The 27,892-nt window shown below is 39.5% G+C and overlaps 3 protein-coding genes across 20 annotated transcripts in view; 2 read left to right on the top strand and 1 right to left on the bottom strand.

Annotated features, from left to right (window-relative positions):
• SHC4 (SHC adaptor protein 4) overlaps positions 1 to 5,726 on the top strand; it is a 132,368-nt gene extending 126,642 nt beyond the window's left edge. The window contains exon 12 of the mRNA XM_077881029.1: positions 3,302 to 5,726. Coding sequence (XP_077737155.1) covers positions 3,302 to 3,457 — 156 coding nt within the window. The 3' untranslated portion in view covers positions 3,458 to 5,726. The remainder of the gene's footprint in view (positions 1 to 3,301) is intronic.
• Positions 1 to 27,892, bottom strand: part of LOC144303181 (uncharacterized) — a 151,241-nt gene that overhangs the window by 81,069 nt on the left and 42,280 nt on the right. For 6 of the 15 annotated variants that reach the window (XR_013370229.1, XR_013370230.1, XR_013370231.1 and 3 more), the window contains exons 3-4: positions 16,034 to 16,103; positions 11,934 to 12,023 (exon numbers count right to left, since the gene is read on the bottom strand). Coding sequence is in view for 6 of the 15 variants with exons in the window: in XM_077881033.1 (XP_077737159.1) it covers positions 11,934 to 12,023; positions 16,034 to 16,103 (160 nt within the window). In the remaining 9 variants the exon portion in view is untranslated. The other 9 variants (XR_013370233.1, XR_013370232.1, XR_013370235.1 and 6 more) reach the window with 6 other exon arrangements.
• The window catches only part of CEP152 (centrosomal protein 152), an 88,522-nt gene continuing 75,509 nt past the window's right edge, over positions 14,880 to 27,892 (top strand). For all 4 annotated transcript variants that reach the window (XM_077881028.1, XM_077881026.1, XM_077881027.1 and 1 more), the window contains exons 1-2: positions 14,880 to 15,026; positions 20,464 to 20,557. In XM_077881028.1, coding sequence (XP_077737154.1) covers positions 20,471 to 20,557 — 87 coding nt within the window. In that variant the 5' untranslated portion in view covers positions 14,880 to 15,026; positions 20,464 to 20,470. The remainder of the gene's footprint in view (positions 15,027 to 20,463; positions 20,558 to 27,892) is intronic.

Genomic DNA, 27,892 nt, shown 5'->3' with positions numbered 1-27,892 from the left:
CAATGGGGAAAGAATACTCTTATCAACAAATGGTTTTGGGAAAATGATATCTATACATAAAAGAATAAATTGGACCCTTATCTTACACCACACACAAAAATTAACTCAAAATAGATTAAAGACTTATACGTAAGATCTGGCACTGTAAAACTCCTAGGAGAAAACATAAGGGGGAAATTTCTTAATATTGCTCTTGACAATGATTTCTTGGATGTAACACCAAGAATACAAACAAATGCAAAAACAGACAAGTGAGACTATATAAAACTAAAAAATTTCTACACAGCAAAAGAAGCAATCAACAGAGTGAAAGGCAATAAGAATGGGAGATAATATTTGCAAACCATATGTCTGATAAGGGGTTGATTTTCAAAGTATATAAGAAATTTCTACAACTCAATAGCAAAAAGACAATCTGATTAAAAAATGGACAGATGGGGGATCCCTGGGTGGTGCAGCGGTTTAGCGCCTGCCTTTGGCCCAGGGCGCGATCCTGGAGACCCGGGATCGAATCCCACGTCGGGCTCCTGGTGCATGGAGCCTGTTTCTCCCTCTGCCTATGTCTCTGCCTCTCTCTCTCTGTGTGACTATCATAAATAAATAAAAATTTAAAAAAATGGACAGATGACTTGAATAGTCATGTCTCTAAAAAAGATATACATATGGCCAGCAGCTACTTAAAAAGATGCTCAACGGCTATAACCCTCAGCGAAATGCAACAAAATTCACGGTAATATATCACCTCACACCTGTTAGGATGACCATGATCAAAAACAAACATACAGAAAAGAACATGTTTTGGTGAGGGTGTGCAGAAATTGGAACCTTTGTGTCTTGTTAGTGAGAATGTAAAATGGTGTAGCTGCTGGGGAAAATAGTATGGATTTTCCTCAAAAAATTCAAAATAGTACCCACATTTGGTCCATATTTATTGGTTGGGTTTTTATCCCAAATGAGTTGAAATCAGGAACTTAAAGAGACATTTGCACTCCCATCTTCATTGCAGCATTATTCACAATAGCCAAGTGGTAGGAACATGCTAAATGTCCCTTGATGGATTAATGGATTAAGAAAATGTGGTGTATGTATACATACACACATATACAATGGAGTACTATTCAGCCAAAGTCAAGAATCTGTCACATGCTACAACATGAATGAACCTGGAGAACATCCTGCTAATTAAAATAAGCCAGTCACAGAATGACAACTACTGCATGATTCCAATGATATGAGATATCAAAAGTAGTCAGACTCATGGAAACAGAAAGAATAGTAGTTGCCAGGGCCCGGTGAGGAGGAGGAGATGGGTTGTTGTTTAATGTATAATGTATAATGTATAGTTCAGTCATGTAAGATGAAAAGTTCTAGTGATCTGGTGTACAGCATTGTGCTTAGAGTTAACTATACTATCGTACACTTAAAAACTTGTTCAGGAGGTAGATCTCATAATAGGGGTTTGTTATCTCACACACATGTGCACAAATGTGCACCCAGGCACCTTGTGATTGGGGTCATAGCAGCAGATGTTTGCAGTGTGTAAAGCTGGGCAAATGGTGAATTTAAGGTGAATGAGCATGGAGTGCAGTAGGCTAAGATGACCTGGGAAGCACGTGTCCTGTGTCAGAGGGACAGTCACATGCAGCTTCAGTCAATTGCTGCCACTTGGAGTAAGGGCCCAGAGTAGCCAGATTCGATTTTACCAAAGAAGCCACAAAACTAAATTTTTGTAGGAAATCTCCCCATTTTTAATTCAAAATACTTAAAAAATCTCTATTGGGCATCTCCCACTTAACACACCCCAGCAAACTTAAACATCCCTGGGATGTTTGGCTACAGAGTGGATAGTTTATAATCCCTGCACTGGAAGATTCACTGGACATCTGTATGTAGGATTGCTTGGAGAAGAAAATAATGAGGGGCTTCCAGGTAAAAACTAGTGAGAGCCTGAACCAGAATGGAAGCAGGAGAAATACAGAGAGGAGGGCAGAGTGAGCTGGAATTAAAAACACAGACTGGCAGGACTGATCAGCTGATCTGACATAGGTTCGTGTTGAAATGAAGGAGATAAAAATGTTTTCAAGGCTTGGAGCCATTTGAGGCTAAGTTGGAAACATTGTGCTCTTTGCCTCGTACTCCTTGAGTGTGTATTTCCCAAGAATAGAGGTATTCTCTTACACAGACATAGTACAGGGATCAAAATCAAATTTATACGTTGATACACTACCATGATCTAATTCATAGTTGTATTCAGATTAGGTCAATTCCAATAAGTTTGTGTTTTTTTAATATGCTGAAAACCAATATCTAAACAGAACTAAAAAATCCCTTGTAGAGAGAGGTAGCAGAATCATGTAGCAAGATATTCTCTGGCTGTGACTTCCCACTCCTGGACAATTCTCAGCCACCCTCCCAACAGGAATATTTATGGCCAGTGGAGTCATGATGGGGAGTAATTTCTTCTGCCACTGCAGAGTAAGGATGCAGTAACATTAGGGAGGAAAGTCCTCAGGAGAAAGCAGGCAAAGGGAAACCAAGTTTCTATGGCAGGCAGACAAGAAGTTCCATATAACAAATATTTAGGAATCAGCTACCATGAAGTCTTCAGGAAGAAGACGTGAATGCCTATTAGGAAGGTCTGAGGAGGCTTCTCAAAGGAGACAGGATTTGTGTTAAGCCTCCAAGGAGAGGCAGGACTTCTCCAGAAGGGCCTGCTTCCTACAGACACAAGATATTTTGAAACAGTCTGCTTGCTGGGTTATAATTATAACCAATTATAGACTTCATGCTTGTATATACAGTTAAATATTTATAGGACTGGTGACATGATAGAATACATCAAACAGTAACATGGCAAAAGGTTGGTTGCAAATTTGGATTTTTCTAACTCAGAGGGAAAATTGCTTTAAAAACATAATGGGGGAGCACTTGGGGGGCTCAGTGGTTGAGCTTCTGCCTTTGGCTCAGGTCGTGATCCCAAGGTCCTGGGATCGAGTCCTGCATTGGGCTCCCCACAGGGAGCCTGCCTCTCCCTCTCCTTCTGCCCATGTCTCTTTCTCTCTCTGTGTCTCTGATAAATAATTAAATAAAATATATTTTTTATTTGTTTTAAAAAGAGGTAATGGGGAATGAGACAATTGTCTACTAAGGGATATAGAGTTGAAAAGTACGTTTGGTTTTTTTTGTTGTTGTTCAGCCAAATATCTCCTTTGAGGATGTGTCTGTTTTTCTTCCTGATTGTTTACATCTTTTGAGAGAACTATTACCATTTAACCTAACTACTTTGTACTTCCTTTTCAAGGTAAGGACCAAGGATCACGTATTTGATAATGTCGGCCACCTTATCAGATACCACATGGATAATAGTTTGCCAATCATCTCTTCTGGAAGCGAAGTAAGCCTTAAACAACCAGTGAGAAAAGATAATAATCCAGGACTTTTGCATTCTAACAAATGATAGTATGGAAGTGCCATCACACTAATATTTCAAAAAAGTCCATTTTGTGTTAGGACACAAAGATAATCCAAACTTGGTTTATAGACAAAATAGAGCACAAACTGTGAAGTACATTTTTTCCAAGACCATCATGGGACTATGTCTTTTATCAGACAAAGAAATAACAAAGATCGATCTTCAGAAAGTAAAACTTAGAAAAGGGGAAGAGGATTAGTCCATTTGAAAAGAAATTATACATATGCACGGATGTCACTTTTTAAGGCCATATTGCATTGATAGCAAGCTAAAAGCACAATTAAAATTTCCCATGCTAGAGACTATTTGGATGAACTGCTGGGGCAGTGGTATGTGCCTTTCAACTTGATAATTTGGGGACATTTTCATATTGGGGAGATTAGTTCTAACTGTCTTCATATTCTATAACTATAGAACTATTTGCCAAAAAGTTTTTCCTTGTTACAAAAATAAGAAGCAATCTGCTTGATAGTTACTGACTTTACTACGTTTTCTGTTTAGTAGCACTTTCACTGCAACGTTAAAATAAATTTGACGTTGAATTTGGATTCTGTCTATGCCAGTAGAATCAAATCAAAAGCCACTGAAAGCATTGGTCTGTTTCATTGGCCTGTCCCATTCACTAGTTAAAGGGTTGGAGCCTAGATTCTTTGGCCTCGTATTTCTCAATGTTTGCTATTCAAACTGCATATATGCAGCATAGAACAAGCTGAAGAGAGGCCAAATCTATCAGTCATTTCTAGTTCATCATATTTCTCCCTCTTTCCTCCCCCACCCCCACTCATGAGAAAGCTCCTGAGTGCATAGATTGAAAACATGGAAGGCAGACCAGTGTTCATATTCAACATCCAAATTGGTTTCATTCTTATTTAAAGAACGAATTTATTTGAAAGTATCAGGAAATATCCTCCTGATTGGCTGTGACTGAATCATAGTCTCTCACCTACATGTATCCTCAGCATCTTTTCTAGATATGATCAGACAAAATGCAGAAGGGAGAAAACACATTGAATGAAACATTTGGAAAGGTCTGCCTCATGTAGGTACACTGATCAACTGATGGTGTAATTAAGTGTTGTATAGAGAAGAGTGCTGGCCAGGTCTCTCGAAGTGACCTTGAGCTAGCTGCTGAACCTGACTGGACTCCCGTTTCCTTGTCTATGAAATAAGGGAGTGGGATTAGGTGAATTCAGAGATGTATCTCTGCCCTATCATGAGTCTATAAAAAGCAAGTTTTCCATTTATTAGGGGTCAGCGCTGATAGTTTGTATAATTAAGATGAAAACTTGAGTTTATTCCTTTAGTCTGTATCTCTACTCACAGAATAAAAGGCACAACTGAAATCAACATTCAGGTAGCAGAGACCCTGAGCCTTTCTGTCAAAAACATTGAAACTTTGGAGTACTCTCAGTAGTGATGGTGGAAGTGGATTGGGTTGTTTGGAGTAGCAGAAAACTGCTTCAATCTTTTACTTGCCTTTGCATATAGTGGTTTGGCCATTACTTTAGGATGCTTTTTTATCCTGAGTAATCTGGACAGTTGCCTTAACCCCACTTCATTTTGGCTATGTAGATACAACTTAATCTTTGTAATTATGATATATTTGCTAAGTTTTAAATAAAATACAAGAAACTTTTTTGGGGTAGAAATCATCAGAAATCAAGCACACTGAACTGTAATATTTTTCTGCAAGGGTTTATGATTTTATTCTACTCTACTGCCACTGATTGCTTAGGTAGGTTTGTTTCCTTTTATACAACTAGGAAATAATGGCTGTTTCATCACTTTTACATATATCTTGGTTTTTGATGATCTGTCTTCGTGAAGGGGGTCAGCGTGAGTATAGATCATAGAAATTTGTGGGTGATCTAGTCACCTATCAGAGTCAGAGTAGGGTTGTGATCTCAGTCTGGTTGAGCAGAGTGTTAACTGGGTTGCAGGAAGAAGTTCCTGGTAGAAATAGGTGCAGAGAGTATAAACAATATGAGCAGAACATGGATACTGGTACATGATGCACCAGTACATGGATAATCAGTATTTGACTGTAATGTTATAGTAGTTAGATAAGCAAATACTGCACTTACAAGTACCGCAGACACAGTTCAAACAAAATGAAACAGAAGAAATATTTTATTGCATGCTATTTTAATCACACACACTTATCTTCATCTGTTTTAAAGTGGAAATCCATTTGCCTATAAATATCTGTAAACAACTTTTCAAAAAAAAATAAATGATCATTGCTTTATGACAATTGAGAGTATATGTCTGATGTTTAGGATTTGGAAACTTTATCATTTGCAGGATGTATCAGGGTCCTGACAGACAACAGATGGTTCACTTAAATTGGGTAATGCAAGGAGGGTTTAATAAAGGGATTTTTTACAAAGGTGTGGGCAGAACGTTGGGAAACCACAATGGAGCGTGCAGTGCCCTGGGGCCAGTGAATGGATAAGGGAAGAACGTGGTAACATAATCTGGAGCGAACTCTCTGGGAGGACTGCCTCCTAGCACCTGTGGGCACCAGTGGAGGGACTCCACCAGCTCTGGTGACTCCACAAGGAGGAGGCTAGGGATAGTATACTCAATGGAAGAAGGACAGCCTTTTCAACAAATGGCATTGGAGCAATTGGATGTCTGTAAGCAAGAGAACAAACCTCACACTTTACGTAAACATTAACTCAAATGGATTATGGATTTAAATGTAAAATATAAAACTATGAAACTTTTAGGAAAGAAAGATACAGGAGAAAACTTTTAGGATATAGGGCAAAACAGAGTTTTTAGACTTGATATGATCTGGTAAAGGAAAAACTAATACATTGCATTTCATCAAAATAATAAATTTTTGCTCTGTAAAAGACTGTAAAAAGGATGAAGGAAAAAAAAAACAAAAAAAAGAAAACAAAAAACAAAAAAAAAAAGGATGAAGGGCAGGCTGTAGACTGGGGAAAAATTTGCAAATCACCTATCTGACAGAGGGCTAATATCTAGAATATATAAAAGACTCAAAACTCAACAGTAAAAAGAAAGTAGAAAGAGGGCAAAAAACATGAACAGACAATTCACTGAAGATATATAGATATCAAACAAGCACATGAAAATATGTCCAAAATCACTAACCAGTTAGGAAATGCAAATTAAAATCACAATTAGATATTACCACACACATATCTGAATGGGTAAAATGAACAATATTGACAATATTAAATGCTGACGTGATGAGAAGAAAGTGGATCACAGTTTCTCATCATCTTCTTTCTCGCACTCTGGTGAGAATGTGAAATAGTGCAGTCATTCTGGAAAGCAGTTTGATAGCTTATCTAAGAAACTAAGCATGCAGCTAACATTCAATCCAGTAATTAAACCATTGGGCTTGGATCACAGAGAAATGAAAACTTATGTTTACACAAACACTCGAATAGGAATGTTTATAGTAGCTTTGTTTGTAATGACCTAAAGCTGGCAATATCCCAGATGTTCCTTCAGTGGGTGAATGGTTAAACAGACTGTGGTACAGACATACCGTGGAACACTACTCAGCAATAAAAAGGAATAACAGGCTGATACATACAACGTGGCTGAATCTGCAGATAATTATGCAGAGCAAAAAGCTGATCCCAAAAGGTTACTTAGTATAGGACTACATTTACCTAACATTCGTGAAATGATAAAATTACAGAAATGGAGAATAGGTGTTAAGGAAGGAGCCAGCAGGAGGGAGGAAAGTGGGTACAGATATAAAAGGGCAACATGAGTTGGGGCACCTGGGTGGCTCTCAGTGGTTGAGAGCCACTGCTTTCCACTCAGGTCATGATCCTGGGGTCCTGGGATCGAGTCCCACATTAGGTTCCCTGCAAGGAGCCTGCTTCTCCCTCTGCCTGTGTCTCTACCTCTCTCTATGTCTCTCATGAATAAATAAATAAAATATTTTTTAGAAAGGCAACATGAGGAATCCTTGTGTGATGCAGTTGTTTTGAATTTTGACTATCAATGTGGATATCATAGTTGTGATATTGTAGTATAGTTTTGAAAAAGATGTTATTGTTGGTGACAATTGGGTAAAGTTTACAGGAGATCTCCCTGTATTATTTCTTACAACTAACTACATGGGAACCTACAATTTTTACCAAAATACAAAGTTTAATTTAACAAATGTTTGGGGGTAAAAGGTAGATAACACTTTCACTGGTAGGATCATCTTGGTCACTGTAGGTCCCCTTGTACTAGGACTAGAAGGGATCATCTAAATGAGCTACATGAAGCCACCTTCATGAAGGGCTTCAAATGTAATGTTTGATGTTGTCTCCAGAGATAATGCTGACAAGATCAAAGGATGGCAAACACAGATGTACGGGGAGACACTGCCAGCTTTGCCCAGACTCTCTCAGATCCCTTGATTCATTTAGGCATGTCCCTCTGCTGGCTTCTGTGTGTTTTGCTCCCAACTGCCTGCAGAGTGGCTCTTTTCTCTGAGGACAGCCTCAGGTAAGCGGAGTTGTTTTGAGTCACTAAGAGCCAGATGTGCCTGTGAGTTTCCTTCTCCCCTTCCCTGCCACCATCACTGGTGCAAGAGTGTATCCCATCCTGTTTAAACTGCAGAGATCCCCAGTGGGGTCAACTGGTCAGTGTATCTCCTGAAGCCACACACCTGCTTGGCCTTTCCCCTTTCCTGTCCTGGTTTCTCACTCCCTAACAGCTTTCCCTGGGAAGCCTTTCTTTAGGAAATCCTATGTACTCAAATTTTATCCCAGGGTTCACTTCTGGGAACATGACCTAAGCCAGACAAACGTCAAATAACTTTAAACATGTATCCCATTACTGGACTATACTATGTTCTAAGTGTTCAAATCCCTGAACATTTTAAATAAATCCTGTAATTGTCGTGTGAATGGTATTATGTTTGTATTACATTAATATGCATTGAACATGTTATGTAAGCATTTGAAATATACACCAATTTAATGATCTTGTTTCAAGAAACAGAAGTACTATGGCATCTGGGAAGGTCTGCATTTCACACTCAGTTATGATTTTTGCAGCTTTGGATCTTTATCAAATGGTCATTGTCACTTCTTCTGATAACTTTTACAGGTTTTCTGATTAAAAACCTTGTTATTGTTGAAAATCCTGAACATTAAATCCAGTCCATTGGGTCTCACATTTTTGGCCAAAGACCTCTTCCATAAGAGGCAGAAGACCTATTGTCCCACATACCTTCCATCCCCTAATCCTCCTCTATTACTTATTAATTTTTTGGAGGGTAGTGAAAAAATAACTCTGTGACAACAGAGAACTGAAGAGGAACATCAGGAATTGCTTATTTATTTACTTTTAAGGGAGAAATACCATTTACATGATTTTATTTTCCAAAATACTGCCTTACAGATTTTTTGAAAAATGAGTAATTTTCTCACTTGCCTTGATAATATGTCATCAGTTGTTTAAATAGAACAAATTTTAACTAATACATTTCAATAAAGCAATAAGCAAACTTCAGAGGAATTATAAACTGATGACTTTAGTAATGACCAATGATAAAAATTGAACCTGAACCTGGATATTATGTTAAAGTCAGGTTATAGGAAAATTGTGAATTTAGGTATTAAAGGAGCTAACATTACACACACCTGAGGTAACCCAACACTGTACAACAAACTAAATTGATATTGATGAAGCCAAGCAAAGATAGTTCATAACTAAGACATAGGAAAAGCACCTCTTAAAATCCAAAATTTCCTGGGAAAGAAACTTACACTTTTCTCCCAAAAGTAGGTATTTCAGTTACCTTCAAGTGTGCCTGAGCAGGAGTTTTATAATTTTGCACATAGAAATGATGAAACACCATTTTTGGTAAGTTTAAATAATGTGATAGTTTTAGTTTACAAATTCAAAACATTAGTAATGCCTCATATCTTACTTGATAGATTCCTATTAGGCAAACCTTAGTTGTATGTAAAAATAAAAACCTATAAAATTGCAAGTTATTTTCCCATGAGAACTGAAGAAAACGACTTATGTGATCTGTATCATTTAATGAATCATCAGGAATATCCGTGAGGTCCACCAGAAGGTCATGGATCATACTTGGAGAATCACTGGTTTAGACTATTCACATATAATCAATCTAATCAATCTATTGTCACAAATGCATCTTAATCATAATTATTTGGTTTCAAGGAATGAAAACACACCTGTATTAATTTCCTAGGGCTACTGCAGCAAGTACTATAAACTAGGTGGCTTAAAACAATAGAAATTTATTCTCTACAGTATTGGAGATTAGAAGTCTGAAATCAAGGTGTTGACAGGGCCATGCTCCTTCTGAAGGTTCTGGGGAAGAATTCCTTGCCAGTTTCTGGTGACCCTTGGTGTTCCTTGGCTTGTGGTGACATAACTCCTATTTCTTCCTTTCATCTTCACATGACTGTCTTCTTCTTGTGTGTCTTATGTTCTCCTCTTTTTTTTTTTAGGAAATTAAAATTTATATTTTAAAAGTGAACTCTGTACTATGATAATGTATATATTTGTGTGCACGTGTGTTTAATTGACAGAGGATGTTACATTGGTTGCGAGTTCTTCTCTTCTTCTTTAAAGGACACTGGTCTGGGGGATCCCTGGGTTGTTCAGCGGTTTAGCGCCTGCCTTTGGCCCAGGGCGTGATCCTGGAGTCCCGGGATGGAGCCTGCATGGAGCCTGCTTCTCCCTCTGCCTGTGTCTCTGCCTCTCTCTCATGAGTAAATAAATAAAATCTTTAAATAAATAAATAAATAAATAAATAAATAAATAAATAAATAAATGACACCAGTTTTAGATTTAGGATCTGTCCTCATGTATATTAACTAATTACATCTGTAAAGACTCTATTCCAAATAAGGTCACATTCTGAGTTCTGGGTGGATATGAAATTTGTGGAGAGGACACACTATTCAAATCCTAAATGACCTGAGTCAGCTTAAGTCAAAAGATCGTTTTGAGTTTCAGGTTATCGTAGGATTCAAGGAAAAGCTGAACTGTGAGACTTCACAAACTGCAAGCCTCAGGCACATCCATGGCTTTGAGTGCCAGAAGGTCGTGATCTTCAGTCTAGGCTCCACTATATACATATACTTCCATGTATGGAAGCAGTATATTTCCCATAAAATACAGGCAACTGTAATAAAAGCCTGTTTCTCCTCTGTATGTTTGCCAGCTGATTCACTTTCATGAAGTCTTATTTCAGTTACTTGGGAAGAGAATATGAGTGACCCAACTTGGGTCTGGTGCTCACCTTTGACACAGTCAGGTATGACCAGATATTAGGGCAGTGGGGAAGTGATGGTGGTGAAATTATAGTGGCTGCAGGCAGGAGTAGATTCCATGATTAGAGGCTTAATTGGGGCAGGCATTTTGACTCATGTGTCAATATTAAATGAGCCCCTGGAATAGTGCTTGGTGCAAAGTGGCTCCTCAAAAAATATTATTAAATCAATAAACTGCAAATAATGGTCTGATCTTCCTCAGTTAAGTAACAGTTAAATAGCATTTCTACATTTTAGAAGTTCTTTCACACAATCTTATTTCATCCTTTTTGCAATCCTGCAAAGTGGATATTATCATTTCTCTTTTTAAATAAGAACATTGAGGCTCAGAGGGGTTAAACTGTTGAATAAAAGCTAGTGGGTAGGAACTTGAACTCAAATCTTTAAGTTCAGGGCTCTTTTAAGGATAGTGCTCTTTATTTCATGATGGCTTTGCTTTGACCTAATACCTTTGACCCCAAGAAGAAGGTAGGAAAAGGGAGGGATGATGGTTTAGCTCTACCTTTAGATATCTTCTGAATGGGAAAGACCACATCTCTTTTTTTTTTTTTTTTTTTAAGATTTTATTTATTTATGAGAGAGAGAGAGAGAGAGAGAGAGAGACAGGCTCCATGCAGGGAGCCTGACGCGGGACTCATCCAATCACGGGTCTCCCAGATCACGCCCTGGGCTGAAGGCGGCGCTAAACCGCTGAGCCACCCGGGCCGCCTGGGAAGGACCATATCCCATCAACAACATGGCACTTCGGGGACTCCTGGGTGGCTCAGCAGTTGAGTGTCTGCCTTTGCTCAGGATGTGATTCCAGTCCAGGGATCAAGTACGTATCAGGCTCCCTGTGAGGAGCCTGCTTCTCCCACTGCCTGTGTCTCTGCCTCTCTCTCTGTGCCTCTCATGAATAAATAAATAAAATCTTAAAAAAAAAAAAAAAAGACACTTCCCCTTGAAATGTAAACAAGTCTGGTAGAGGTAGCGTCCCTCCCAGCTCACAGGTGTGTCTGTTTAGAAAATGCAAATGACCCAACATTCCAGAAATAATCTCTAATCCAGCATGTAAGACCTTTGGCAGCTTTTCTCTTACCCCACATTTATTTTTATTACTCCTGATTGACTTTGTCTACTTGCATTTCTCTGGACATGTTCATTCCTTGTGTATACCATACCTTACTTTTGTAGCATGTCTTTCCCATTTCTTTAGGCATTGAGCTCTCCCACTGGCTGCCTCCTTCTGGTCCGCTTCTCCACTCTTAGGTCTAAATATAAGAACCCTTTTTTTAAAAAACATTATTTATTTGAGAGAGCGAGACAGAGAGAGGGAGAGAGCACAGGGAGAGGAGGAGAGGGAAGGGGGAGGAAGAGGGAGACAAATAGACTCTTCACTGAGGAGGGAGCCCGAAGGTGGGGCTTGAATCTCAGGACCCTGTGATCATGACCTGAGCCACCCAGGTGCCCCATAAATATAAGGATCTTTTATTTTTGCTGGTCTGGTTTCACATTGCAATCACTCATGCTAACAACCTTCCTGTTGACTCTCTTTTCCTCTTCCTCCAAGAAGTTTGTCTGATAGATCCTTTCCTAGATGATCACTTTCCCTCAGAATCACACCCATTCTTACATTGCATGTAGTAAACTATTATTTTGTGGGTTTGTGTATGTGCGTGTGTGTATTTGTCTTCTTATGTATTTTGCACTGTCAAAGAGTATGAGTATCTCGAGGGTGGGGTCCTGCCTCACATTTTATATTCAAGCACCTAGGCCAGGAATTAAACAGGATAGGCAGTCAAGAAAATTTCATTGATTATACCCATAACTTCACCCAAATCCATTTTTAGAGGCAAGGGGGCTCTGAGGCTCTGATTTATTCTTTACTTTTCATCTTTTGTGACATACATGTTTAACTCTCACTTACATATAATATTAAATATAAATAGCTCTGGATTTGGAGATAAAGGAAATGTGCTCAGATCCTTTCTGTCTTGCATTAGCTGTGTAGCCTTGGACAAGTCACTTAATTTTTTTTCTCAGTTTCTTCTGTGGTAAAATGGGATATGAATACCTGTCCTAGCCCCTCATAAGTTTGTTGTAAGGACATGAGCTAGTGTCTGTGAAAGAACTCAAATTCTAAAGCACTAGGTAAGGGATTATAAACATTGTCACCTCATGTGCTTTCCCCCTTATATCTTTTATGTGTTCATCACTGTAAGAAACAGGAATCACCGGCGGCGGCAGCCCGGGTGGCTCAGCGGTTTAGCAACGCCTTTGGCCCCGGGGGGGGGGGGGGGGGGGGGGGGGGGGGAATCCGGGATCAAGTCCCACCCACGTCAGGCTCCCTGCACAGAGCCTGCTTCTCCCTCTGCGCCCCCGCCCCCCTCTATCATGAATAAGTAAAGTTTTCTTTTCTTTTTTTTTATAAGAAAAGAAACAGGAATCACTTAGCATCCTTGCTATAGCATTCCATCTTCACCCAAGCCTAGTTCCCACTAACAGATACCTTGGCTCAGGTTAACAACTGCCATTTACCTGAATGCCTTTTATTTACATTTTTTCTGGCACAGAAGTCATCATTTATTTGTTCATTCATTTACTCATTTAACAAAAATTTTTAAGTGCCTATGAGGGACCATGAAACATGCTTGATATCCAAGAAGTAATGTAAGTACCTCAAGTTATTAACATTGAACTGAGTAAAACAGACACACAGCTAATTATAGAAGATAATAAACATGATAAGATATGTATAATGTGTACAGATGGAGCATCATTTCTGTCAAGGGGGACAAGTGTGTCATGAAAGGCATGTCAAGATAAATGAAAGACACATGTCAAGATAGATGAGGAATTGCTCATCTATCTTGAAGACTGAGTAGATAAGTAAGATAGGGCAATGAAGGTGAAAAAAAAGGGGCGCCTGGGTGGCTCAGCGGTCGAGTGTCTGCCTTCAGCTCAGGGTGTGATACCAGGGTCCCCAGATCAAGTCTCGCATCAGGCTGCCTGCATGGAACCTGCTTCTCCCTCTGCCGGTGTCTCTCATGAATAAATAAATAAAATCTTTTAAAAAAAGAAAGAAAGAATTTGAGCTAAACGAAAGCACTCTGAGAACCATAGGAAGCTCAGCCAGTAATTTCAGACACTTATTGCTAAGGATTGAGTGAGTACCTATTATGTGGCATATGTACCCTTATGCTAGTCAATGGGGTTACAGGGATCAGTGTAGGCATCACAGGAGTTGGATGGTGAGGTAGCAAAAGAAAACTAGACGGATTATGAAGAGCCTTAAACAACCATTTTGCTCCATACTGTATGGGTAAGGTTTTCTCGTATATATGGGAAAGTGTTAAAAAGAAGTGCGAACCTAGTGCTACCAACTCCTTGATATCCACTGAAAGCCTTTTAGGTTGGAAGGTGGATACAGAACGGGCTTTAGTCTACACTAGGCAGCCCTTTCCTAAAGGACAGGCTAACGTATACCTAAAGTGACAAGAACATTCACACCTGGGGGAAATTCAAGACGTGAATAGACACGTGGGGGAAATGTGCCATCTCATGGGTAATGCAAGAAAACACAAATTCAAACGAGGCAGGACCCAGTAAGCAAGAAGACAAAATAAAACTACACCTAAGCGTGTTTAGGTGATGGGGAAGCAGGAACCTTATAGAATCAAAGGGGCGAGTGCAAAAACCTTTAAGGGAAAGGATTCGGTGGGGAATGTGAGGGATTCTGTGTGCTGCGGCCGAGACCTGAGGTTTAGGAGTGGAAGGCGCGGGGCGAGGGGGCCCCGGGGGTACCAGCAGGTGCAGGAGGCAGCAAGGGGCCCCCCCGCCGTCGAGACCGAAGGCCCAAACCCTGGCGCTCGGCGTCGCTAAGCAACCGTAAGCCCGCCCCCTCTAGAGCCAACCCTTTCGTAATTGGCTCGCTAACTCACCAATGGGCGCACGGGAGGGCCTTCCCGCCACCTCTGGCGCCCGCTTTTAAACAGCCGTACGGTCGCTACCGCGGGCGGAATTCTCAAGCAAGCTTGGGGGGGGCGGAGACCTCCGCCTCCGCGCCCAGGCTCGGGCAGGCACGGCCCCGCCCACCGGGCCAGCCTCTAGCCGCCGATTGGAGGAGGCGGCTGCTCATCAACGGCCCCGCGCCCCTGGGTTCGGTTGTGACGAGGAAGGCGCTAGCGGGTTAGAGACCCCGGCAAGGGGGGTTGTTAGGAGTCGGTCTCCGGCGGGGGCAGGGTTTCCCCGTGGTGACAGCGTCGCGGCCGCCGGTGAGTTTCGCTTCTCGGAGCGAAAGTAAATTCTTGGAGCTGGGGCTGGAGAAGGTGCGGGGCCCTGGGCATTCCGGCCGTGGCGTCCCGGGGCTGAGCCGCCCCCTCCTCCACCCCGCGGCGGTGGACTGGCTGTCCGCGGGCTGCGGGACTCAGGCTTGGGCTTGGAAGAGTCAGCGAGACCCCAGGTTTCCGCTCAGTGCTAAGGGACGGGTGGGAGCCCCTCCGCGCCTCGGGGGTCGGCGTCCTGGGGAGCCCCGTGGTGGCTCACAGCGGGGATCCACGCGTGGCGGCCGCAGCCGGCCCCGGCCCCGCGCCCGCAGGCTGCAGCTTCGCCGTCGCGGTTCGCGCTCGCGGTGCTGTGCTTGACGCCGGCCCGGGTTCCTCGGCGCGCACCCCTGCAGCCCGCGGCTGCCTCCCGCACCTTGAGTCGGGGTCAGCACCTCGCCCAGGCTGCTGTCCTGTGGCTGGTCGCAGACCGTTGCCATCACTCCTTTACACGTCTGTTGTCTTTTCCTCTGCGAAGTCCTGTGAAACTTTGTAAATCTTGGACAAGTGCCTGGTAGATCATTGAATAAGCGACCAGGCCTTTCAAGCCCGGCGTTGCAAGTCTCAGACAGTGTCCTGGCTGTTTTCATTCTGGGAGGGAAGCTAGGCTGTAAGCAAGTAAGTAGAATTTCCTAGGGCGTGTATACACCATCCCCGACCCCCACCCCCACCCCCCGCTGTGGCACTTGGCCTTTGATTTAAGCCGAATTTCACCATATGCTTCACAACGCGTGGCACTTTATATGCACTCCCTGGATATGTAAATGCACCCAACTAAGTGAGTGAGAGGCTGAAATTGAAGGCTTAAGAAAAGTGTGAGAAATATAGCCTGAGAGTGCAAGAAACTGGCTAATTCCTGGGGCAACACGATAAGGAGGGCGTCTTGAAGGAGGTGGCATTTTCATCCTAGAAAAGGTTGCATTAGTCGAAGTAACGTTTCCTACCTGCTGCATATTCACCTTTCTCGGATGTACTGAATCCTCTTTGTTTTGACCTCTTGTAGCTGCAGGCTCTTCATTGGTAGGAATGCTATAATAATAACAAAAACTAAAATGTATCGATTGGTACTTAGTACTAAGCACTCTATATTCATTATCTTGTGAATCTTCATAACCAGTCTTTGAGGTAGGTACTCTTTTTACCCCCATTGTATTCATAAGAAAATGGAAGCCACCTCCTTAGGCTTGCACAGCTGATAAGTAGAGAGCTAGAATTGAGCACTTTCTGCAGTATTGTGTCCCTTGTAACCAAAAGCCTTTTCTTTCTGTGAAACTTCTCTCAGCTGCCCTTTCTTTTTAGTCAGAGCTAATTTATGCTTTATACTTTCCTCTATTACGGAGCTTATTACAATGTATTATGGTAACTATTAATTTATATCATTGTTTCTCGAAGGCTGATAACATGTCATCTAGGTTATAAAGTGGGTGCCCGGGAAAGTTTTATTGAAATATTGAATCCTATAGGGCCCCATGAATGTATCATATTCAACAAATATTTATTATGTGCTTGCTATGTGCAACACGTGGGGGACATGCATTTTAATTCTGCCTTCAGAGAGCTTACAGGTTTTTGGATGCCATGAAAACAGTGTTTTTGGTTTTTGATATTTTGTCCTCCCAAGACACTCATTGGTTTTCCCTCTCACGGCAAGAAAGGCAAAGAAAATGTAGCCAGTAACTACAAAACGAGTACTGAGATGGAGTCCTTCTGATCTCAGTGTTTAAAAAGAAAAAAAGAACATAGTCTTAACAATTGGTTCAGAAAAAGTTATTTGGGAAGAAAGTATTAACTACTTTTTAAAAAGCATATAGTACACTTATCCTGCATCTTGATTATTGATCAGTTATCAAAGAAGTACATCAGTATTTCTATTAATAGTATAGTATCACCAAATTCATTCAAAAGTACTTTTACTATGACAAATGTTCTTTTTCAATACATTAATATGGTAATTTTCAGGATGGTTTTTGCAATTCATGCTTCTCAGCAGCAATTCCTGAGGTTACCTGTTTTCTACAAAATAGCCACCACTAAGTGTTATTAACCTTTTTTTCTTTTTAAATTTAGCGGTTGGAAATCATTTCAGTGTTTAAATAACACTGCATTCTTCATGACTTACACATCTTCTAAGTTAATTGAACATTTAACACTTATTTTAAAAAATGAATTGTGTTGGTTGCCCATTTTAAATTGGGTTGTCTCTTTCTCATTTCTTTTTGAAAGTTGTATATTGGGATTTTTGTCATGTGTTTTGCAAATATTTTTTTCTTTTTATTTATTTTGCGAATATTTTTCTTATGATACATTACTATTATTTTATCTCTCAACTTTGTTAGTGTTTTTTTTTTTCATACATAATATCTGACTTGTCAATGAGGTCTCTTTTACCATATAAAGAATTTATTTTTTGTGGTTAAGTTTCTGTCAAGTTTTTCCTTTATGGTTTCTGGGTTTACTGTCTTACTATTATTTTTTTTCTTCTAAAAAAGTTTCTTTTAGGGCAGCCCCGGTGGCACAGCGGTTTAGCGCCGCCTGCAGCCCAGGGCGTGATCCTGGAGACCCTGGATCGAGTCCCACATCGGGCTCTCTGTATGATGCCTGCTTCTCCCTCTGCCTGTGTCTCTGCCTCTCTCTCTCTCTGTCTCTATGAATAAATAAATAAAATCTTAAAAAAAAAAGTTTCTTTTATTGTTCTATTACAGTAAAGTCTCTGATAACAGTGGTAATTAGTAGTGATTAATAAATTGTGGAAAAGCATTAGCTTTTATTTTAAATTTTAGTTAAAATGCTGATTATTTATCCACAGTAAGTTTATCTGATTTCTCTTTATGCTGAAATAGTTTCTTAAGGTCTCCAGTAGTTTGCACTTTTGAGAAGAAAAACTTATTTGTATCTTTTCTTCTCCAGTCTGGAGAGATTTTGGTCTTTCCAGATATTTGCAGATCTTTATTTAATGACATAGTTTGGATTAAAAAGCCATTGGAAAGAGATACACTTTGGTCTCTTATATTTTCTTCACTTGAAAATACTTTGCAGAATTCACTGTTCTCTGAGAAAAAGTAGCTCTTTATTTAAAATAGCTGTATTTAGCAATAGGCTGTTGTAAAACTTGATGTTCTTTTTCAATATTCAACAGGAATTGATGGCATGTTAGTGAAGGATTGAAAAAAGAAAACCTCTCCTTTCTTTTGTCTAATACAGGAGAATAACCCAAATCAATATTTTGGCTTTAACTATAAAGTACAAGAAGAGGTGGAGAATACTATAAATATCAGAAGGAGGAAAGATGATTTCTGCCTGGAGAATTCAGGGTTGTCCTTAAGGTCCAATTTAATCTAATTTCTTTAAAGGAGCCAGGATTTCAATGGCCTAGTATTTTCATTATTTGTTGAATTCTGTAGACTTCATGTTCACTTGCAGTAATGAAAAAACCCTAGAGACATGAGCTTGTGTATTTTTCCCTTACCATTTCAGCTATGTTATAGGCTCTCTACCTTCAGGTCTCTAACTTATGCAGGTGTACAAAAAGGTTCTTTTAGCGGTTGGGTGGAGATGAGGTTTAGATTCCTTAAATTTTCGTATTTTCCCTCTTAGTGAAAAAATGCACATTTCCCTTCCTCCTCTTAGCTCTGGCACAAGAATAGAAAGGAGCAGGTCTGGTCTAAGAAACAGAAGCTAGTTGATGTAAGGGGTTTGATTTGATCAGTCGAAAGGGATGGTCTGGGTGTAGGAACCAGAGAGGGAGGGATAAAGAAGGTGGACTGCAAATTACAGTTGGGACAAGAAACATAAGTTAGTCTTTGAAAAACAGAAACTCATTGTATGGGGATTTTCAACATTAAAATTCATATTTGTGTTAGTCTGTAATGCCCTATTTCATCCATTCTAAAGTACACATTTTCTTTTCAAATTTTAATATCTGCAAAGTCAGGCTGCAGTTTAAAATTAATGATGTGTCATAATTTAATTGGCCACATCTTTTTCTTAGTGGTACAAATGGAACGGTGTCATATAATCAGAGGTGCGCTAGGTCTGATGAAGTGGAATATCTTTTGCTTGTAGAGCTATTGCCTTACCGAAAAGTTTGTGATCATAGTTCTCAACTGTTAACATGAAGGAGCTAAGTTCTTTATGGTAAAATGTATTTGAATTCCTGGGCCTATGCTTCTCAATTCATTTCCAGTTTAATATCGTTTTAGAGTCTGGAAAGTGCAGTGAATGAATTGTGGCTCAGGCTCACATCAAAGTGCATTTCCCTGGCATGCAGAAGAGCGGAGTGAATGGAAGGCAGTATTAGGCTGGGTAATTGATGACGCCTGCCTCCTTTTTTGTTGGGATTCTTTGGACCTTTGAAATTCTGGGTAGTCTGTGTAGCCACGATTCCTAAGTATAATTCAAATCATCAGCAGGCTCTTGACTGTAAGTACTTGAAAACCCACCTCCTGCTGCTGCTGCTGCTTCTGCCCCAGCAGTAGCCATTCTGCAGAGAGGTTTTTGCTGTTGCTTTTGGAATTGGAACTCTACAGTGGTACAGCTTCACAGTCTTCACTTCTGTTTTTCCTCAGTATTTTTTTTTTTGCTACAACCTGATTTTATCAAGCCAAAGAGCAGGACGTCTAACAGCGATATTTTTGTTGTATGCTACACAGTTTACCAATGGTAAATGGTTTTTGGGTGGCAGTCATTAACTCAGGATTTAGTGGCTTTCTTTTTGTGAAACATGACATTTGGATTTGTGATATTCAAAGGATGAAACAAATTGTGGAGGATGCTCCCTTTGCGATATTTAATAAACCAACTTAGTAACTTTGAGCATATTCTTAAAATTTTTGTCTTGGAATATTTCTAATTTATTATCTTATTTTTTGTGTGTGAACAAAAAATCTTCCTGTTTTAAGTTATATGTTCCAGACCATGAGAAAGGTCTAGTCACAGGTTTATTAGCTTTTTGCAGTTTTCTTTTCTTTTTTTAAGATTTTATTTATTTATTTGAGAGAGAGAGAGAGAGCGCACAAGTATGGGGTGGGGGGTTTGGTGTGGGGAGAGGAAGAAGCAGGTTCCCTGTTGAGCAGGGAGCTGGGAGCACAGGGCTGGATCCCAGGGTCTTGGCATCATGACCTGAGCCAAAGGCAGTCCCTTGACCTACTAAGCCACCTCGGTTCATTTTTCTTTTCTATGAATTAATGTCATACGGCTATTTTTCTGTAAATCACATTGATTTGTAAGCACTGTCTTTATATTTGGAATAGTAACCATTTGTCATGCATGAGTTACATATATCTTTTCCCTGGCTGCTGTTGTCTTTTTTGCATATGGCATCTCTTGTGTAGTTTGGTCTGGGGAGATTTTATGGGATATTTAGGAATCAAGCATCTTCCTCTTTCCACAGGAAGACCATGTCATTAGATTTTGGCAGTGTGGCACTGCAGACACAAAATGAAGATGAAGAGTATGACAAAGAAGATTATGAAAGGGAGAAAGAGGTAAGTTACTCAGAAAAAAGACTCTAAACCCAATCTTGAAGTTTTTATCCTGATCAAAATGATACCATCTTGTGTCATTTTGAAGGGATTTAGAATTTTTTTGTCACCTCCTAAAACTTGATCAGTATTTGAACTTTTAAAATGTGGTTGAGTGGAATGTTTCCTTTTTTGAAACAAGACTAAAATGCAGTAAATGGTTAGATTCTTTAAGATCTTTTCATTTAGGAGGTAGTGGTTGGCTTTGGAGGCAGAGACCTTGTTTCTGGTTGCCTGGAACTTTGCCTTGAACAAGTCCAGCAAGGTTCTTTGCTTCAGGTATCTTACATCCTTGTGGAGGCAGGCAATAAGCAAGTAAACCAATGAATAAAATAATTTGAGTGAGTGATAATTTAGCACTGATAAATGATAAGGGAACAAAATAGAATGAAATTAAAGTAACTGGTAGGGGACTGATAAAAGAAGGTCCTTTGGAGGGGGAAATGCCTGAGCTTAGACTCTGACTCATGAGAAGGAACAGCCAGTGCAGAAGCCTGAGGAAGAATATTCTCGGCCAAGACATGCAACAAGTGTAAAGCATACAAGTTGGAAGAGACCTTGTATATTTGCAGAACAACCAGAAGGCAGTGATATGGGGATTGGGTAACCAAGGAATGAGTGTGGAAACAGGCTAAAGAGGTTGGCTAGGGCCAAATCGTATGTCATGGTAAGTTGTTTGTATTTTATTCCAGGAGAAAATGGAAGTCAGGGGAGGATTTTAAGCAGGGAAGTGTTACCTGATCATGTATATAAAGATCTTACTGTATGCTGTGTGGTGAATAGACTCAAGGAGAAAAGGACTAAGAGGAGGAGATTATATTTTATATACATCTACGAGTTTAACAGAATTCCTGGCACATAGTAATGTTCAGTAAATGGTGGCAGCAGTAGTAGTAGCAGTTGGTGAAAGTCCATTTATTAGGATTGTTTTTAGTTTGAGATAAATTTCTTGATTGACTATGATAATAAGCTTCTTTTGTATTGAGGCTATGCTTGATATGATCCATTTTCTAATATGTAAAACAATCCTTTTTAATAGTTACTGTGGACTAGTATTAAGAAGAAGCAAAGAATATGATCATTTGCCCATGTAGTTGGCAGTAGAGTTAGGGTAGAGATAGAAAACTGGCAGCTCAGTGGATTTTTGTCCATAGACATTTTGTCTTGTTTGGTTGTGCAGTGTTTTTAAAAGTTCAATCTATATTTAAAGTTTGGAAAATTTCATGTAACAACTCAGAATTTCTGGCTTGTCTGGAAAGGTCCTAAGCCCTGGCCATATATGCACATGGCAGCAGGCAGGCTGAATCTGAGCAGTGGCTGTCCATCCCCAGCTGGCCATGGTCCTCTCACACCACATGGGCTGATTCACTTGGACTTGCCAGCTACGCTCTTGTAAATTCTCTGCCAGGCCGCTGAGGGCATTGGAGTCTGACCCCGACCAGGGTTTCTAGATTTTTGACAGGGTCCTTCACCACAATTGTTGTGGCAAGGATGGGGGTGAGGATTTTCTATTACTTTGTGAACTCACAGCACGAGGTCTTCATGACCCCTGATGGCTTTGGATAGTTTGCTGGAATTTAGCTACTGGGATTCTTGAGGGGATCAGTTTAAGTAATTATTATAGTTGACTTTAAAGAAGAAGAAAAAACAATCTGACAGGTGATTTTTCATTGGAAAAGATATTAGAGAGATGGTTAGGGTATTAGAGGGAACTAATTAGAGGTGTATTGTGTGGTGAAAGTTTTAAGGGGGACATTAGTTAAAGAGGCAATTAATTCTAGGTATATAGAAAATAGCCCTAGGGATCACTTCTTGATAGGTTTTAAACTGGGATAGGGAATTTCCAGAGGACAAAGAGCTCTCAAGAAGTAAAAATATCTAAGAATGAGTGTTTCTAGCAAAGTAGAAGAAAAGACCATATTAGCCAACCTGACTCTGACATGATGATTATGTTTCATGTTAATAAGTGTTTTTGCCTTTTTTTTTTTTTCCTAATTGCTGCAAGGGAAGAAGTAAGATCAGAGGCTAGATGGTTTCAGATTTTCACCAACAAAATTCAGGATTATTCATAAAAATTCAGTTTTGTCTATATCATCACTGCAAGTTAAAATGACAAATTGGTTAATCAAACCTAGGTTTGTTTGCATATCCAGAGGCTATTTCAATCTCCTCTGATTGACCTGTCTAAACCTACTATAGAAAAACATTTCACAGCCTTGCGGGGTTAAAGAAAAGAGTGGTCTTTTCCTGTTCCCTGGTTGGTAGTTTTGGAATCAACAGCTGGCTTATAAGTGTTAGTAGAGGGCTAATGCATATTGCTTTCTCTACTTAGTGAATCACTTGGTAGTCAGTTCACATATGTAGGGGGAATGTCTGTATCCCTGAGGATGTACTGTAGGGCCAAGTGGACCATATCTGACTCATAGTCTCCCCTACTAAGGATTTGTGAGATCCTCTCTCTTTTTTTTTTTTTTTTTTAATTTTTATTTATTTATGATAGTCACAGAGAGAGAGAGAGAGAGAGAGGCAGAGACATAGGCAGAGGGAGAAGCAGGCTCCATGCACCAGGAGCCCGACGTGGGATTCGATCCTGGGTCTCCAGGATCGCGCCCTGGGCCAAAGGCAGGCGCTAAACCGCTGTGCCACCCAGGGATCCCTCCTCTCTCTGTAAATGGTAGAGTAATCCTGATTTTGACCCTCTGGTATGAATGGCCAGTTGCTGAGCTTAATTTGGGTACTTTGGGGCAATTGAGATTTTGTCTACACTTATCCTTAAGTCAGTGAATAAGCCACAGTCAAGTTCCAACTTCCATGCCATCCCAGTAGGAGCTCTATGATCTTGCCTTTTCCATTTCCGTTCAAGCCATTGTTTGCTTAGAAGAGTGAAGGGAGAAGGTACATTTGCATTTAATCTTCAGAAAAGGAATAATCACTTCATTTTTTAGAGTGTTTCAATATTCAGAGGACATTTAGACCAGTGGAATCTCAAACCACATGATGAGACCCGTATTTTGAAAAAAAATAAAGAGTTTTGCAGAAAAGTGAGGTACTATAATCATTTCTAAAGTACCAGTTCTTTAATGGTAAAAGTTTGCTCACTGTGGGCCAAGGCATAGCAGAGAGGTGCATAATCCACAGCCTCACCCCATGTTAAACCCAAAACTCAATCTTCTATGCAGTAAACAGCAGATTAGGGTGCAGATGAGCAAGGGTGAGGATACCATAGAGATAGGCTGTTACATCAGTTAGTATTTATATTACCCATATTCCTTGCAGCTTATTGGAGCCCTTTACTTTCTTGCTGTACCATTTAAGAATTATGGATGTAGTTGTCTTTGCTACTAAGTAGACCTCATCCAAAGTATTCTAGGCAAACTTTTACTTATAAAGCTGGCCCAGGAACTTGACGGGATGAGCACTGGGTGTTATTCTATATGTTGGCAAATTGAACACCAATAAAAAATAAATTTATATTAAAAAAAAAGCTGTCCTAGGAAAGAGGAATTCAAAAGTTCTTCTATTAACTCATTCATAATGTAACAATGTGATTTTTTTCAAAATACTTTTCACTTAAGTCAGTGTGCTTTGTCATTTCATTGTGGAATGTTAGAGACCTATAGTTGTTACTGTTGTGATAGGAGTGGTTACAGGCTCCAAAGTTATTGGTACACCCATAGGTTAGGGTAGATTGTCCTTTGGGGATCTCACAGTTTGCTGGAGTATACATGTACTTTCTGCAGTGTCACCAAAAACAGCTCTGTGATTATTGCTTGACTCTATGTATGTATGCATGTATTTTGGAGCTGGTGTTTTGGGGCAAAAGTACTAGTAATCTGCAATGTCAAAATGAGACTTGCTGATGATGGTTCATTTAGTAATGATTAATTTGAAGTCTGAAAAATGATCCTGAGTAGAAATGTAGGTGGTTTAGAAGCAGATGGCAGAGAGAAACTCACACCTGGCCATGCTGGTTTGAGTCCATTTGGTTTTTATATTGGTGCTTCTCTAATAGAATAATAAAGCACATCTGAGCTTGAAATCCTATATTTTAAAAAGGTAGGGTTTCTACTGCATAGCCTTTCTTCTACTTTTTAATTGCCTTGTTTGATGTAATTATAGAAAGATGGGCATTTTGTCCCCACTAGAGGGAGTTATGAAGCTAGTATTTGTTTACATTTTATATTATTTAACTTATTTAGTGGCCTTTTCTTGTTATCACCTGAGAAAAAGGAACAAATGGTTGAGTATTCATATGGTTGATGTTTTTCTTTAGCAATTTCTTATACTTCATCTGGATTGTTTCTTTGGATATTTCTCAAAACATACAGGTGTTTTTCAGGGACTGTCACAATGGGAACAAAAACGTGACTGGCAGACTATAGCTTGATTGTATACAAACAGGTAGAAATAAGTGACTTCCGGTGACCAACGGAATGTCATGTAGAAGAAAATTGGAGTGGAAATAGAGAGATACAGGTTCTGGTGCCAGCTCTGGGGCTGTAACTCTCACTTTTGTGTGCATGCCCTTCCCCTCCTCTGGGCCTTGGTTTGTTCAAACCCTTTAGAAGGAGAGATTTGGCTTGGAGGAGCTCCAGTGTTCCTTCCAGGCCTAAAGTACTGTGTCATTTGTGGGGCTGATATTGTCTAACAAATGCTGCTGTATTTCTTTTTCAGATATGGTAATCTAGACGGAGTTTTCCCCACTAACATAAAATGTAGCTTACTAATGGAATGGATTTAAAAAAAAAATTCCTCATGTAGTATAATTCATAAACTAAGGCTCTAGCTGCCAAGTTATTTGGCCCTTTCTCATTCCCGTATTGAGCCTTTCCAAGGATGTTTTGAACTTGGCTCTTAGGTTAAAATGAAGATTCTATTTACTGTATATTCCCAAAAGCATTATTTAATAATTTATATTTTAAAATATCAGAATCTTTCCGGTATACTTATGAACTAACCTGTTTAAAAGCCATATGAATGTTGGCTACTCCATATGCTGCTTTTCTGCAGGAAGAATATGTCTGGTTTGTAATCAGAACTCTTTCTTTCATGAATATTGAAGATCATAGTCTCCAAAGACAGTCTGTTTCGTTAATTTAAATCGAAAACCCTAACAAAAGGTTTACATGTTCTCTGTTTTACATTCCCCCTAAACATAGCTGTTTTGGATGTTCTGCATGGGTAATTGCAAAGTGTTTTGCTGCTGAAATCCTTTGAGTAAAATTCCCTCAGTTTTTTCTTGTTAGAGAAGAAACCTGTGAAGTAGTAAAGGGAGAGGAGTTTATGGATTGGTTTAGATTGCATTTCAGTGGAAGCCTTAGCAATGGCAAATGATCTTTTTTTGTAGGGAAGGTATCTCTTTAATTATTAAGTTCAAAAAAAAAATTATTAAGTTCAGTTGACGCACAATAACATCCCACTGAAAAGATTGCATTTGGGACCAAAAAGCAATCTGATGAATTTCAAAGTAATGAGTGGGATTAAATGTCATTATTTATAAAGATAGTTCTCTTTGCCCTTGAATCTGTATTTGGTAGCTAAGTGGATCTTTAACGAAGAAAATTTATAGTTTATAAAATTCTCGACTTGGTAACATGCTAGGTTGATCTGATAATTCTGTGTTTTATGTTATAAAGTTTAGTGACCAAAACCAAAATCCATTTGACAATGTATATGGGAAGGGCACACTTGGGTTCTGGGAATGGAAGCCTTGGGGGGTGGGATTTTGTTCTTGAATGGCCTTATTAGGAGAACTCACCTCATTTAGCTTTTCCCTGTCTTGAGAGTTACGGAAGCCAAGGAATATGGCCCAGCTATGCCAAAGAACTTCATGGAAAAATTTTTTGAAGGTGAATGAAACGCTTTCAAAGTGTTAGCATATATGTAAAATATTTTATAGTCATCCCTATAAAACACTATAGGGATGATTTTGCTAGTTGTTAAGTTCACCCGTGGATCCAGAAGCATTTTGATGAACTTACTGCTTAGGCTCAAATTAATTTTCCTCTGTGGATGCTAGTTTTGTTAATTTTGTGGTATCACAAAACTACAAGAACTGCTTAGTTATTGTATAGCTTTTTCTATCCTGGTGAGAGGAAACTATGTACTGTACAGATGTCCCTGTCAACGTTTTCCTTAATTATAAGGCTATGTACTTGAACCTCACTGAAGGCTTAGAAGAAAATATTCTTTCTGTACAGGAGTCCTTACTTGATGTAAGCATAAGAAATTTATTTTGTTGTAATTTTTCTCTGTGTAGTATATGGGGGCGGTCTTTTTCCTTAAAGGAGTGATGCATAATTACAGACAAAACAGGCTGGACTACTTTTGAAAGACCTTATATATGTTTTTTACTTAGTGAATTTTGTATCTTTCTCAAATCACTTTGCTACCTTTCACTTGAGGCACACATGTAGCATACTAATATGTTGATGTGTTCTGTTAGCTTTTAGTGATTCTTTTGTGTGATTCTTATTCTTTATATCTTTGGGTTAAGTCTGACTGATATAGCTAATTCTCAAAATGGTTTTTCAATTACCCAGCATGAGCAGGTGACCAATAAATCAAGGTCTTAGTTATTAATATTAATATCAAATAAATTTTGAGATGAAATTAACTTTTCATTGGAATGGAATATTGTTCTCTTGTGTCATTTTTTTTAATGATTTTTTTTAAATTTTTATTTATTTATGATAGTCACAGAGAGAGAGAGAGAGGCAGAGACATAGGCAGAGGGAGAAGCAGGCTCCATGCACTGAGAGCCCGACGTGGGATTCGATCCCGGGTCTCCAAGATCGCGCCCTGGGCCAAAGGCAGGCGCCAAACCGCTGCGCCACCCAGGGATCCCTCTCTTGTGTCATTTTTAAAGAACAAAATGGATTGAGAAAACTTAAAAAAAATAATACAGTGAATATTAGAAATATATGTGGGATCAAGGAAGTATCTCCCTCCCTTCTTCACATACTCCATTTCCATTCCCTAATTTGACTTCTCCAAAATTCAGTTAGCAATTGAAACATTCCTTTGAGACCTTTCTTAATATATATATGTGTGTGTGTGTGTGTGTGTGTGTATATACATGTAAACTCCATGCTGGCAATGGAGGGTTTGAACTCATGACCCTGAGATCAAGACCTGAGCTCAGATCAAAAGTTGGACATTTAGCCAACTAGCCATCCAGGTGCCCCCGTAATACTTTCATTTAACTTTTCACATACTTATTTTCTTTTATAAGGTTTTGATTATAAATATAATAATGAAAAATGTTTTATACTACATTTCTTTTCTTCTAAAATGGAG

Source organism: Canis aureus, chromosome 32 (assembly GCF_053574225.1).
Source record: "Canis aureus isolate CA01 chromosome 32, VMU_Caureus_v.1.0, whole genome shotgun sequence".
Classification (NCBI taxonomy): domain Eukaryota; kingdom Metazoa; phylum Chordata; class Mammalia; order Carnivora; family Canidae; genus Canis; species Canis aureus.
The sequence above is the reverse complement of the archived record's forward strand: the minus strand, read 5'-3'. Positions and strand labels throughout refer to the sequence as shown.